Here is a 15,494-nt window from a genome sequence, read left to right as displayed (position 1 = left end):
ACCCCTACATGCAGCCCATGAGACTACAGAAATACAGAGTTCTATTAGCTCTGGTAGAGTCACTGAAAGACAGAACTAGCAAGCAAGCATCATCATACCCATTGAAACTAGCACAGAGTGGATCAGCAACTTATTTAGTGGTGAGAAAATCTGCAGGTTAATTGAGCATCTGCACTGATCCAAAATCAAAACCACTTAACGGCACTGAAAAGAAGTAACTACACACGAACAATGATTGACGACGTACAACCCAGTTTATCCAGGTTAGTTTGTGATGTCAGGAATCCTATTGAGCTAGATGAGACATCCAGTCACCTGACAACTCTGCCACGTGTTTTGGCAAATATTGTTGAGTACGAATGCCAATTGATATTGTGTTAGAGGTGTTCCAATGCAAATGAGGATTCCAAGACATTGAGATTGTACCTGATGACATTCTTATTGTAGGAGAAGGAGATGTCAAGGGAAAGGCAATATAGGATCATGATACCACTTCTGAAACGGTGCCAGGAGTAGAATATTAGGCTGAATGAAGAAAAGCTGAAGCTGAGGAGAACAGAGGTTCCCACAGCAGATATCTGTTGACTTCTGAGGCACTCTAACTAGACCCTGAGAAATTTAGAGCCATTAAGGAAATGCAAAGGATGTGAAGGGAATCCAGTGATTGATAGAGATGGCCAATTCTCTTTTCAGCCTACACCTATCAGAAATCTGTGAGCCCTTGAGACAGTTAACACTCACAGATGCAGTGAGGGAATGGTCAGAGACCCAAGAAGAGGTATTTGAATAAAATGGGGTATTACAGGCAGTAAAAGAATTTATACTTCTGGGTTAGCCAGATTGCAAGAAGGAAATGCCACAGGTGATTACCTCCTACTACCAGGTGAGGGATGAGTTGTGTGTGCAAGATGGGATATTGTTAAAGGGGACTGAGCAGTAATCCCAACAGTTTTAAGAGCTGACGTGATGAGACAGGTGCATGCTTCATACCTAGGGATAGAGGCCAGAGAGTAAATCGTCTGGCCTGGCCCAATTGAGACTGGAACAGTGCAAGGTGTGTAAAGAGTATAGTGATTGACAAAAGAAGATTCTACAGCCCCATGAAATCCCAACCTAACCCTGCAGAAAAGTCAGAACAGAGCTTTTAACTTTTAATGATAGGAACTACGTGGTCACAGTAGATTACTACTCCAATTTCTGGGAGGTGGACTATCTGGAGGAAACTCAAGCAAGAACCATGATCCAGAAACTGAAGGGGCATTTTGCAAGGTCTAGCTTGTCTGACACTCTGTGCGCAAACAATGGCCACAGTACTCTTCAGCTAAATGAAAATGACTCAGTGGCAAATGGGAATATGAACACCAATAGCTTCCCCGGGATAACTACAAAGTGACAGGAAGTAGAGCCACAGTAAAGACAGCCAAGAGACTGATGGCAAAGGCAAAACAGACAGGAAGGGATCCCTACCTGGAAATGTCGGAACATCACAATGCACACTTCGAAAAACTAGATAGTAGCACAGCACAGGGACTGATGAGTTGGAGAACCAAGACATTGCTTCCTGTGAAGAGTAATCAGTTTCAGCCCAGTGGAGGAATGACATACAGTACCCAGAAGCAATTAAGAGAACACCAAGCTAGGCAGAAGTTTGTTACAACAAAGAAGCCAATAACCTGAGGCCATTATGCAGAGGTGAGCAGTTTGGGGTTCAGCCATCAAATAACCTCACATAATAATGGCAAAAGGCAATAATCCAAGCTGCAGTGGGACACAGGTTATAGTAGCTACAGACACAGTAGCTACAGACATAGGACAGTAGTAGAGATGAAACTGAAGACAATTGTGGAGTAGCAGCAGACAGCTAACAAACACGGATGGACAGGGCCAAGGTTAGGACCAGGTGGACATAGAAAGAACCTCAGCTGCCAACTGGTCTGACACTGTTGGTCCTCTATATTGCTTATATAGAGGCAGCAACAGACTAGAAGGCAGTCCCCTTCCAACAGCGATAACACAGAGAAGAAGTCAGGACTGGTTTCAAGACCAACATGCTTGAAGGAATATGAGGCCTAACAGGCTGCAATGGGCTGATGGACCCATCTTCCTAGGATGAGCTATGTACTAGTAATCTCTGGCCCAGCAAGTCAGCAAATACTTGCCAAAAGGTACAACACAAATAATTGTAAAAGGAAAGATGTAGCAACCTGCATAGAACTTGGAGGGAGGAGCACAGATTGAGCATAGGTTGCAGGAGAGAAAAATTTGGAGGCGGCGCCAAGGAGTCAGTCTTTGTACACATGGCTAGAATGCTAGTTGCAGTTGCAATGTTGCTATAAATAGTTCTCTTTATTAAGAGCCAGTTTAGGTTACAAGTGTTTCCTTTCATGTTATTACCCAGCACATGGTACACGAAACACTTTTGTTCCTCTCCCAGTTCTCAGATGTTTCTTTATCACCTTTTCCCCTTCTCAGTCTCTTCTGCTTTCCACTTGCTCCCATGCCTCTCCCCAATGCTCCTTGCAACTCCCACTCACTCTTCTCTCATGAGTTCCACTTGTGTCAATTACTCACCCCACTCTGGTCCCTCATTCTGGCTCCCTTGCCTCTTTCCACCTGCTCTTTCACATAACTTTTCCCTCAATCCTTCCCCCTGCTACAGGAATCCTTCCCTCCCAGCAGCCACTCTTCTTCCCAGCTGCTACTGATTTTCTCAACCTCTTCATAGTAAAAGTGCATATTAATGTTGCTGTGTGTCATGGGCTGTACTTTTAGAGCGCTATTGCAAGGGGAGAGCAGGCACAGATGTCCTTCTATGGTGATAGGCATCACCATAAAGCCAGTTGCAGAGTGTGGTCCTCCAACTATAAGTCTTTGCATAGAATCATAGAAGATGAGGGTTGGAAGAGACCTCAGGAGGTCATCTAGTCCAACCCCCTGCTCAAAGCAGGACCAACCCCAGCTAAATCATCCCAGCCAGGGCTCTATCAAGCCTGACCTTAAAAACCTCTAAGGATGGAGATTTCATCACCTCCCTATGTAACCCATTCCAGTGTTTCATCACCCTCCTAGTGAAATAGAATCCTAAGAATCCAAAGAACCTGGACTGAGTGCTCTGGGTTCTAAACAAAAAGGAACACAAAGTAAAGAAGATCCCTCTATGTCTCCAGTGGATCCAGTTGGCAGTCTCTTTGGCCATTCTGCTACTAAGCAGCCCCTGCTTTGTGGGGCAAGGGAGCTCTGTTTACCTCTCTGTGTTGGCCTGCACTGGGCTTGGATCCTCCCTTTAAGGAGTTGCACCCCTCTCTTTGACCAGACTCACAAATGCACCAAGCGGGGATTGATTGTGTCCAGGGGAGCTCTCTAACTTCTTCCTGACTGGAGTGGGAATGGACCACAAAATGGAATAGTAATATTTGGAGGAAAATTATTAACACTTCATCTGTGTCCACAGTGAACTTTATCCTAGTGATGAGAGATCTTAATACCCCTTTTTTAAAAAAATGAATCACTTTTCTTTAATTTTCCATTGTATGGATCTTTTCCCTCCCTCTACTGTCACATAATGTCCCCGGGGCATCTGCAGCAATTGCTTTTATGAAAAAGTAAAATTAAGAAGTTATTTAAAGTATTTGTAGTTATTTTGTAATGTGATTTAAGAATAAGGAGGTGGAGCAAATGCGGTTGTATCGTAGCACTTGGCTGTAGACAATGAATCTTGTGGTGTGATCTGGGTGAAAGCTGGAGGCATGTAGGTAGACATAGCGGTCAGTAGGTTTCTGGTATAGGGTGGTGTTTATGTGACCATCGCTTATTAGCACCGTAGTGTCCAGGAAATGGATCTCTTGTGTGGACTGGTCCAGGCTGAGGTTGATGGTGGGATGGAAATTGTTGAAATCATGGTGGAATTTCTCAAGGGCTTCTTTTCCATGGGTCCAGATGATGAAGATGTCATCAATATAGCGCAAGTAGAGTAGGGGCATTAGGGGATGAGAGCTGAGGAAGCGCTGTTCTAAGTCAGCCATAAAAATGTTGGCATACTGTGGGGCCATGCGGGTACTCATAGCAGTGCCGCTGATTTGAAAGTATACATTGTCCCCAAATGTGAAATAGTTATGGGTGAGGACAAAGTCACAAAGTTCAGCCACCGGGTTTGCCATGACATTATCAGGGATACTGTTCCTGACGGCTTGTAGTCCATCTTTGTGTGGAATGTTGGTGTAGAGGGCTTCTATATCCATAGTGGCCAGGATGGTGTTTTCAGGAAGATCACCGATGGATTGTAGTTTCCTCAGGAAGTCAGTGGTGTCTCGAAGATAGCTGGGAGTGCTGGTAGAGTAGGGCCTGAGGAGGGAGTCTACATAGCCAGACAATCCTGCTGTCAGGGTGCCAATGCCTGAGATGATGGGGCGTCCATTTGCATTTGCTCCAACCCCTCAGACAGAGACAAACACCTACAAGATCTCTATCAAGCATTCTTACAACTACAATACCCACCTGCTGAAATGAAGAAACAGATTGACAGAGCCAGAAGAGTACCCAGAAGTTACCTACTACAGGACAGGCCCAGCAAAGAAAATAACAGAACGTCACTAGCCATCACCTTCAGCCCACAACTAAAACCTCTCCAACGCATCCTCAAGGATCTACAACCTATCCTGAAGGACGACCCATCACTCTCACAGATCTTGGGAGACAGGCCAGTCCTTGCTTACAGACAGCCCCCCAACCTGAAGCAAATACTCACCAGCAACCACATACCACCCAACAGAACCACTAACCCAGGAACAAAGCCCGTTGCCAACTGTGTCCACATATCTATTCAGGGGACACCATCATAGGGCCTAATCACATCAGCCACACTATCAGAGGCTCGTTCACCTGCACATCTACCAATGTGATATATGCCATCGTGTGCCAGCAATACCCCTCTGCCATGTACATTGGTCAAACTGGACAGTCTCTACATAAAAGAATAAATGGACACAAATCAAATGTCAAGAATTATAACATTCATAAACCAGTCGGAGAATATGTCAATCTCTCTGGTCACTCGATTACAGCCCTAAAAGTCGCAATATTACAACGAAAAGACTTCAAAAACACACTCCAATGAGAGACTGCTGAATTGGAATTAATTTGCAAACTGGATACAATTAACTTAGGCTTGAATAGAGACTGGGAGTGGATGGGTCATTACACAAAGTAAAACTATTTCCCCATGTTTATTTCCTCCTCCCCCACACTGTTCCTCAGATGTTCTTGTCAACTGCTGGAAATGGCCCACCTTGATTATCACTATAAAAGGTTTCTTCCCCCTCCCCTCCCGGCTCTCCTGCTGGTATTAGCTCACCTTTCCTGATCACTCTCCTTACTGTGTGTTTGATAACACCCATTGTTTCATGTTCTCTGTGTATATAAATCTCCCCACTGTATTTTCCACTGAATGCATCCGATGAAGTGAGCTGTCACTCACGAAAACTTATGCTCAAATAAATTTGTTAGTCTCTAAGGTGCCACAAGTACTCCTTTTCTTTTTAGGTAAGAGAACAGTATCTCTCTATAGTCTCATTTTGTCAAGGGTCACAATACTCAGACTCTTATCAACTGTTCCAATATTTCAGTCATTATTCCTGGCAACAGTATTCACTTATTGCCCCTTTTCTGCAATGAGACTGTAAAAAAAAAGTTTTATCTTCATTTTCTCATCTTTATCCCTCATGGTCAGCTCTCTAAACAGAGTCAGTTGTTGCTTCCACTGCTTCCATGATTGTGCAAAGCTTTTTGTCAGGAAATCCAGCATTACTGGGTGTCTGAGTCTCTTTATGCTGGCTGTTTGTTTGGTTTCTAGGTGCTGCTTTTTTTGCCCTGTAATCACTCTCTCTTCCTAGGTGTGGGTGACACTAGACTATCCACTGGCACCATGTTTCATGTAATGTGTGTGGACAGTACCAGGAAAGGACTCCAGGTTTCTAAAACTAAACTGTCTCACAAAGAAAACTATTTACAGTGAGGTTGCAACTGCAGCTAGCGTTCAAGCCTTGTGTAAACACATTGACTTCCAATTTGTGCTTCTCCCTCCAAATTCCTTACAGGCTGCAACACTGAGTAGTATAAGGTGTTGGATCTATGCAGAGGCTCTGCCCTTAAGAGCAGTCATGGGCATATCTAGATACTATTAATCATTGAGCCAAACTAGCAGTGCATGGAGCAGTTATTTAGTCAGAACGAACACCGCTGGAGCACTGGTAGACAGAGAGCAAAGGCAGCCAGCAGCAAACTGTCTGTATCCAGAATAGCATAGCTGTTTGTTGATGTGCATGTCTGTTCCATGCACATCTGCTCCCAATTTAGGTTAGTGCAGGAACTGGTCCTTTACATAATGAAAACATTTCAGTACCCAGTCCTGTAATTCTTACCTCAGGTCTCTCTCAGTGTATGCGCAGTGTGCCCAGCAATTTGATAGCATCAGCAGCAGCCAGGTGAAGAGCTGGTAGCCCACCATTGAAGTGAGTCAAAGGGCATTCATCAAGGATACGCGACATAGTCTGATGTTGACTGTATCTACATCATGGGTAGAGAAACCCCATTTGAAGAGACTGGCCACACGATTGCCCTGTCCTGTTTGAAACCGATTCAGAGATAACCACAGGTACCTTGGCAGGTCAAAACCTGGTGGGCAGATGGTTGGGTCAGTGACGAGAGAGTGATTAATGACTGTCGCTGTTGATCATTCACTACACCAAGCAGATTTCAACATCATGTCCTGTGGTGGCATAAGTAACTATAAAGGGTGTTTAGAAGACAGGAGAACTGATGGGTGGTTGAAGAATTCTGAGTACAGAGGCAAGTGCTGTTCTCACGGATCTTAGTCAGAAGCATGATGGAGGCCCCCTCATGGCAATTATGGGGAGGTGCTATGTTACTAAGTATTGGCAGCCATGGCAACAGAGTTGCATGTAAAGTCCCGGTAACAATGCACATAGTTTGTTAAGCTCTACATCAACCTCAGGTGAACTCCCATTGATCTAAATGTGAATGCAAAAATATTTCAACAGGAATTTTGCCTGCATGAGGACTGTAGGATTACATATACAATGTGTGACTATATCGAAGTGCTAGACTTGTTGCTTAGTTTTTAAAGATTAATTTCTCTCTTCATTCAAGTAAGTCAGCCAAAAGATATATTAGTTTCAGAGTAGCAGCCGTGTTAGTCTGTATTCGCAAAAAGAAAAAGACGCATCCGATGAAGTGAGCTGTAGCTCACAAAAGCTTACGCTCAAATAAATTTGTTAATCTCTAAGGTGCCACAAGTACTCCTTTTCTTTTTGCTCTATATTAGTGACTGACCATAATCTTGTGAACTCTATGAAAATTAACTGGAAGAAAGAGAGTCACTTGTGCTGAGAACATGAATGCCAAAGCTTTGCACAAAATCTATTTCTGAATTGCTGTAGTGTTTGAGGGGAAAAAAAGGACCAACTGCAAGCTCCTGAACTTACACTGTGCAGACAGATACCTGAAGTGAATAAGCCCATTTACATGCACTCCAGGCTAGTGGGCTTTTAACTAGACATGTGCACTCTCAAAAGCACAGTTGGAGTGTGTACTCTGTGTTCTTACACACATAATTTAGGCATGCACAAATGTCTACCTATAAAATATTTGCTGATGAAAATCTGGCCCAGGATGTTTTAAATGGAAATATCAGAAATATAAACTAACCTTTTTGACAAAACAACACCAACAGCTGAAAACTCCAAAATGTCCAGTTATTTAAAATGTTGGGAAAGAAATCTTTCGTGGCCTAAGAAAATTCATTTCAAGTTTCAGTCTAAAGTAACATTCAGTTCTTGAACCCAGGTTATAAATCCCTGAAATACAGAATAAGGCACAGACAGAGCCTTAACAGTGCCAACACTAGTGCCCTGCTATAATACTGAGCAATTATTTATTTACATTTTTAAAACACAGTAAATGTAATTAAATAAATGTGTTGAAGAATTAATGTACCTAATTGTCTAATTATACAAAGTGAACTAAGCTACATAATTAAGTACTTAATTATGTAATTACATATAATATAACTGAAGCATGTTATATAATTAGGGAAAATGTAAACTTTTACCAGAGAATCCATCTTAAGTTACATTGGATGGGAATAAGACAGGCACACTTCTGAGTAATGTCCACTCTCTATTACAAGAGCCACTGATTTAGCTAATAAGGTGGTAGAGTGCCTGGACTTGTCTGTGGGACAAGCAAGGATTCTATTAACAGCAATGGGATCATTCAAATTTACAGCATATTCAACCTTTTTTATGCCACTTGGCATTTCTGGAAGTGGCAGTTATGTATTTAAAAAGATATCAAGTTGATTCTAAGCAATCTCTCTCAAAAGCTGCTACATCAGAGTATCCTATATCAAGTAATCAATTTTTATAACATAGTTAATAACATTGTGCCATTATTTTAAAAAAGTAGTAGATTCCCAAGGCAAACCGCAGGATTTTTTAGTTTTCCAAATTACTAAAATTGAGTGAAAGTTTCTTCAGTCAAAATTTGTCCAGTTTCCGAAATGTTCTTGGAAGCAAAATAATTCTTCAAATTTTCAGTGAGATTTCACATTAGTGTCTTTTTGCTATTAGAGCAGGAGGAAATGCATTTCTGGAGCACCAAAACTATTTGTGAATTGTGTTGAATTCGGCAAATTGTTTGAGCAAAAGAAAAAAAGAAAGTCTGGAAATTTTGAACCATTTTGATTTGATGTGTGATTTTGAATCAACATTAGAAATATTTCATTCAATCCAAATGAATTTTTTTTGTTTCATCGAGAAAAATAAAATAAATCTGTATTGGTTAGAAACAAACCAAATTTGAGGCTATTTTTCAGTTTGGTCACCTTTTCCTTTCCTTTTCAAGATGGACTCAACTGTCAACTCAAAAGAATATTCACTCCAAGTGATGGCAGGTGGCATTTTGATTATAGTGGCCAGCTTTGGGTCACCCAAAGGGATTGTTGGTATCTTACACTGGCACAAGCTTTTTCCATCATGGAGCCTTGGGTGAAACAAGCCCCATATCTATATTCCTATATTCTTCACAATTGGATTTGACTCTTCTATCATGATTAGCTGTTGAATTTTGTATATCTATTATTTACATAGCCCCCAAAAACATGCTGGGCATTTTGCCAATAAATAAAAAGGCAGATCCCTGCCAGAAAGAGTTTGCAATATATACATTATAAACTGAAGCATAGGCCACTTCTAGAGGAAGAATACCAGATAAAGTGGATTATTAGTCCAATGTGATATGGTGAACTCCATATCTCTAAATTACCTGCTAATCCTTGACATTAAAGGGTAGTGTAAAGTGCCCTTTCAAGTGAGTGACAGTGCACAACTCTAAAATGCAACATCTGTTTTGTTTACTGGGAGACCTGAATGTGCAATGATAGCAGGACTGGGCTCTTTATGAAATAACCATGTATTTTAGGACATGCATTGAAGTCAATCAGTTAACTGGAGCCCAAATGCTGCAAACATTTATGCATGGGCAGGGCCGGATTAACTCTCCTATGGGCCTGGGGCTATTAGATTTTGGGGGACCCCTGTATACAAGTCTTTTTCCTAATTTAAAACAAAATGATCTCAATTATGGCATTGAAGCTATTAACGTTATACTAAACTTGCCTTTTAATTAACGTAAAGCCATCCTGTGGTTACATTTCAGTCTTAAAACATGTAGAATATAGTTAAATTATTTCAAAATAGCCTACTCCTTACCTTAGAACAGCTGTTTTATTAGTTTCTTTCTGAGAGGGAGTTTGGGTCGGGTGGGGACTCCAGGGGGGCTGGGGCAGAGTGTTCGGATACAGGAGAGGTTGTGGGGTGCGGACTCTGGGAGGGAGTTTGGTGCAGGAGGGGATTCTGACCTGGGGCAGGGGGTTGGGGTGCAGGCGGGGGTGTGAGATGTAGGCTCTGGCTGGGAGGTGCCTACCACAGGCTGCTCCTGGCCAGCGGCACAGTAGGGCTCAGGCAGGCTGACTGCCTGAATGCCGTGGCCCCATGCCACTCCTGGAAGCAGCCAGCTGCTGGCACATCTCTGCATGCTCCTTGGGGTGGGGGACAGTGTGTCTCTGTGCGCTGTCTGCGCCCACAAGCGCCACCCTCACAGCTCCCACTGGCTGGTTCCTGGCCAATGGGAGCTGCGGGGACAGAGCTGGGGCGGGGGCAGCACGCAGAGCTGCCTCCCCTCCCCCACCCCAGGGGCCGCAGAGATGCAGAGACAGCAGCCGGCCACTTCTGGGAGCAGCATGGGGCCACGGCATACAGGCAGCCTGCGTGAGCCCTGCTGAGCCGCTGGACTTTTAGCAACCCGGAGATTGTGATAGACTGTTAGAGGCTCCAGGATCAATTAGTCGATCGCAATCAACGGGTTGGTGATCACTGAATTGTATATAATTATGGATTTATTTTTGCGGGGCCCCCCTTATTCCAAGGCCCTGGGCTGCAGCCTCTAAAGCCCTTGCGTTAATCCAGCCCTGTGCATGGGCATAGCTTTCCACACAGGTACTCTCACTGGAAAGAATTACTCATTTGTATAAAGTTACATAGGTGTATATTTGCAGGATCTGGGCTTAAAACATTCTCAGGAAATCTTATCCCCTATCACCCAAGTTTTAATGTTGCTAGAGGAATACGCAATATTCCTCCTTTAAAAATAGAGGTCTAGATTTTGCCTTCATGTACACCCTGGTATACCCATTGAAATCAATGAGCATGTGTAATGCCAATAGATGCCAGTTGTCAGGATCAAACTGCGGAAGCTCAGTGCATGAGCCTCTACCGCATAAGCTAAAAGCCAACTGGCTGTTAGCTAAGGCTGTAGAGCAGACTCATTTTATCTCTCTCTTTAAGTGGGCTCGGTGCCACTAGGTGGGACAGAACATCATACCCAGAGGGGTGTGTGGGTTACACACACACAAGTTTATATGAGAGTGGAACTGTGTCCAACACTTTGAAAAGAAATAGACAATGAAATGCACAGGAAAATAATCTCTCACCTTCCAAGTCTTCCTTTTCAAAATGCGTTTTGAGAATGGAACGAGTGCCACCTCTGTCCACGACAGCTTCTTCATCATTTCTCTGCAAAACAGAAATATATGTATGTAGGAGTCTTTTCTTTTTGTAACTTGGTGGCAAGATTGGAGTGTAAGTATAAATAATTTTAATTTTCACTTATATGATTTTTCCTTCAGACATAAGGTTTAAAGAATCTCTTTTCTCATATTAAAATCTATTCTTCATATGGCAGCTTTTATTCTGCAGTGTTTAAAACTGGCTTTGATGTGAAGAAATTAGATCTGTTGTGGCACCATGTGAGATGATGTGTAAACGTTGGTTTCTGGGAAGCAAGAAAATCGTGAGCCAGTAAAATTATGCACATGATGAAGGAAGAGGTGACCAGTTGAGGCAGTTACACTATTGTACTTTTAGAGGAACAGCTGTATGCATGCATTTTTGGCTCTGGAAAAAGAACTTCTGTAAACCGGGTGACATTATGAACTATGCGCAAAACAGAAAAATCATAAACATTAGCAGTGTTGATACAATGGTTAAATTGGAGAACATTAATCTCAGCAAAAATGTTGATGTGAAAAAAATTCTAATCCCATGAAAGCAATTAGTCTCAATTATTAGATGAACAGTAATGCTTTCCCTTGTCTAGTTTCAGCTTTACGAATGGTTTATAGTTACACTGTACACAGTGTACTCTAATTCTATATACTGCATGCAAACTCCCTTCCATTTTTTTTTTTTTTTTTGGTATACTGAATGCTCTGATTTTATGTTGTATTTATATCATACATTTTAATAATGTAAGCAGTCAACTCTACATTTTGACTATACTTATACTATAATAGTAAATGCTTTATGCTCTGATATTATACTGTAAGTGTATTGTATGCTGGAATGGACTACTTTGGTATTGTGTCCTTCTGTGAAAGCTAATGTTAAAGCTAAAAAGCATGACATGCTGCTAGTTTCAGTTATTTGGGATACATTCTGTAATGAATTAAATATACCCAGTATTCCCTAAAGATATTAGCCCTTTGGAAAGTCAGCCATGATGCACAGGTAGTAAACTGAATGCTGGTTTCCCAAGGAGCTGCATATTTGTGCTTACAAAAACAGTTATCTTCATTTTACAAAGGAAGAGACTGATAGTAATTATCAGTGAATGGCTACTGGATGAGATGAAGAGAAAAAATTAAACAAACAAAAGCATTAATTAACATATAATGAATATGTATTACGTGACATCAGTAGCAAGTGGAAGAGGCTTAGAAAGTGATATTAGAATTTAGACCTTCCTGATTTTTATATTTGAAAAGCACGCCCTAGTAAAAGCCTGGTGAGACGAGTTGCTTAAAATACCAGTGTTTAAAGCTAAAAATGGAGAAAAGAGTAAAAGGAACATGAAGAGAAATTGCACCACATGAGCCCTTCTCCTTTAAGGAGAAACAGCAAGGGATGGATCTAGAGCTGAACATTATGCGTTTTGGGATCCAAGATTTTGCTTCAGGTTCATCTAGGGTTGCCAGCCCTCCAAGATTGTCCTGCAGTCTCCAGGAATCATAAGATTATGTTAAGTAATGAAATCTCCAGGAATTCATCCAACCAAAGTTGGCAACTCTAGATTCATCTCTCCTTTACAAATGGCTGTTATTATGCTGTAGCTATTTTATATAAGAGAGTCTTGGAACTGCATCAGCACAAAGCTGTTAAAAAGAGAGGGTAACAGTGCCTTTATTAGATCCCTCTATCAGAAAAGGGTAGATAACAAAAATTTGACAAGGAGAGAGGAGCCTTCTATTGAAATCATTTTGCCTCCAAATAAATTAGAGTTAGTTAATAATCTATTGAATGCACTAGGACAATTGGTTTTTTTTACAAGTCATTCGATCATATTAACATTATAGATAAAATGAATCCATTATTGTGAGCAGTAAGATACATCAGGGTGTGTGTCACATTGAAATACTGTCATGCTCCGGGGTGAATTGTTAGGCATGAAGCCAAAAAGGCCAAGTCTTACAGCCATGTAAGAAGTAATGCTCTTCTTGTGCAAGTCATACCCAATAGCTTCTCACTGTGGTTAGGAAAAGACCCCATGGAAGCAGCATTATGGAAAAATCCTAATACATATTACATTGTTTTTATAATTAATTTATTTATAGACAAGTTAAAATAAAGTAAAAAGTAAAAAAATCATTAATTAATATTGATTAAAAATTATAAATTTATTATTTATAAACTTGTTGCAGATATTATTCTACCTTTGTCTTTTTTATTCCCACCTCCACCTCCTGCACATGTTTGCCTTTCATCTTCAGGTAGTCTTTGTCCAACTTATCTCCTTCTCTTCTAAGAGGCCATCTTCCTTTAACATTAGATGGAAAAATAGCTAAATTGAGAGTTGTATGTTGCTCCTGTTTCAGTGGTCAAACCTGAGCAAGCCCAATTCAACAGGCATTGTGGCTTTTTGACTTCCCATGCAGCACCGTGTAGAACCGTTCTGTACTCAGTACCATGGTAATATCCACGGGTCCTGTATTCCCTCTCCTCCCAAGAGTCGGCTACTAAATCTGCACAATGGGGTCCTGATCGCTATTGGGATCCCTGGCACAACTACAGTGAATAATGATAATGGCAGAAATGCTGACCACACCCTCACCCTGCCATCGTGACTAAAGATTAGGAAATTAATTTCAATTTTTAATATCTTTATTAGTGTTTCAGAAAAAACTGTATATAGTGTCATTATTTTTAAATATTCTCATAAATGAGAGGCTCGAAAAGGAAGTACAGGCCAAAACCACCATATGAAAGTCATGGAAGGTGGAATGCATATTTTAGATTACTTAGTGATATTTAATACATGCAAAATAATTTTATTTATTAAGCACCCCTCTCGCCCTCAGGTGAAGTATTCAAGGAGCGAGACAAACAATTAAAATACAGTAATAATTAAGAACCCAGCCATGACTCTATGGAAGTCAACAGAACTCTTTCCAATGACTTCAGTGGGAGCAGAACCAGGCTCTAAGGCTACTGATATATCAAAGCCTTGAGTTTTAGAACATATCATTGTAGCTTTTCTTACTTTTAGCCCGTTTTGAAGAGGCTGCACACTCAGCAATTTATATGACACAGAAATTTGCCAGGACTATGCTGCTCAAATTATCTTGTTATACTGGAGTAGTTTGCAAGTAAATTTATGGACACACTGACCATGTAAGAGTCCTTGGAATTGTCCATTATTGCATTGAGATGCTTGTTGACTTCAGTGAACAATGTGGTCTACTGCTTAAAGCCTGGGACTGGGCTCCAGAAAGTTCTGAGTTCTAATCCTGGCTCTGTCACTGCCTTGCTGTGTGGCTTTGGGAAAGTCACTTAGTCTCTGTGTCTCAGCTTCCCCATCTGTAAAATAGGGATAATAATACTTCCTCATAGTGGTATTCTGAGGCATAATTAATCAATACTTTTACAGCACTTTGAAGCTGGAGAATGCCTAGTATTTTAATTCTACAGTGTGCTCATTTTCCATGTGTAAAAATGCCTTGATAGATAGCAGTAGAACAATAAAACCGTAACATTAAGGGATATATAAAATGCATTCTCAAAAAAAGACAGATTCTCATATGCCCTGGAATGGATCGCTGCTGCACAACTACAGACAATATTTTTGTCAAGGTTTTACATTTGGGCCTGATTCTCATCTCATTTACATAGGTGAAAATTAGGAGTAATTCTATTGAAGTCAATGGAGTTACACTACTGTGAAACTGATATTAGACCAGAATCAGGCCTTTTTTGTATAAAAAAATTGCAATTATTTCTATCTTTTTTACCATTTATGCCCTTTATACAATGATCAGACTGTGATTTTTCCTTAAAAAAAATTATGACAAAATTATTTCCTTAGAAATCAAATAATTTAAACACACAGTACAATAATCAAACAAAACATCCAGGGTAAAACAATAAGAGCAGGATGAATCCTTTAGGGCTTTGGGTGAAAAACCTGAGCTACTTAGGGTGAAACCCTGATCCTTGACTCCACTGGGTACAGGATTTCACCCATTTACATCATCACAAATGAATAGCAGTAAGTCCTTTATTCCACACCACTTCACATTTTCTACATGCCAGATATTTTATCAAAAAGCTATTTTTATGTATCAGAGGTGTAGCCGCCTTAGTCTGTATCCACAAAAACAACGGGGAGTCTGGTGGCACCTTAAAGACTAACAGATTTACTTGGGTATAACCTTTCTTGGGTAAAAAACGCACTTCTTCAGATGCATGGAGTGAAAATTACAGATCCAGGCATAAATATACATTGGCACATGAAGAGAAGGGAGTTACCTTACAAGTAGAGAACGAATGTTGAAGGCCAATTTAGTCAAGGCTAGTGGATGTGGTCCA

At 41.0% G+C, this 15,494-nt stretch overlaps 1 protein-coding gene across 5 annotated transcripts in view; it reads right to left on the bottom strand.

The window, feature by feature from the left end:
* The window catches only part of SLC4A10 (solute carrier family 4 member 10), a 285,654-nt gene that overhangs the window by 178,679 nt on the left and 91,481 nt on the right, over positions 1-15,494 (bottom strand). For all 5 annotated transcript variants that reach the window (XR_014713600.1, XM_084643433.1, XM_084643434.1 and 2 more), the window contains exon 2: positions 11,066-11,147. Coding sequence is in view for 4 of the 5 variants with exons in the window: in XM_084643433.1 (XP_084499559.1) it covers positions 11,066-11,147 (82 nt within the window). In the remaining variant the exon portion in view is untranslated. The remainder of the gene's footprint in view (positions 1-11,065; positions 11,148-15,494) is intronic.

This window comes from Lepidochelys olivacea (genome assembly GCF_965140295.1).
Source record: "Lepidochelys olivacea isolate rLepOli2 genome assembly, chromosome: 11".
NCBI classification, from domain to species: Eukaryota; Metazoa; Chordata; order Testudines; family Cheloniidae; genus Lepidochelys; species Lepidochelys olivacea.
The sequence above is the reverse complement of the archived record's forward strand: the minus strand, read 5'-3'. Positions and strand labels throughout refer to the sequence as shown.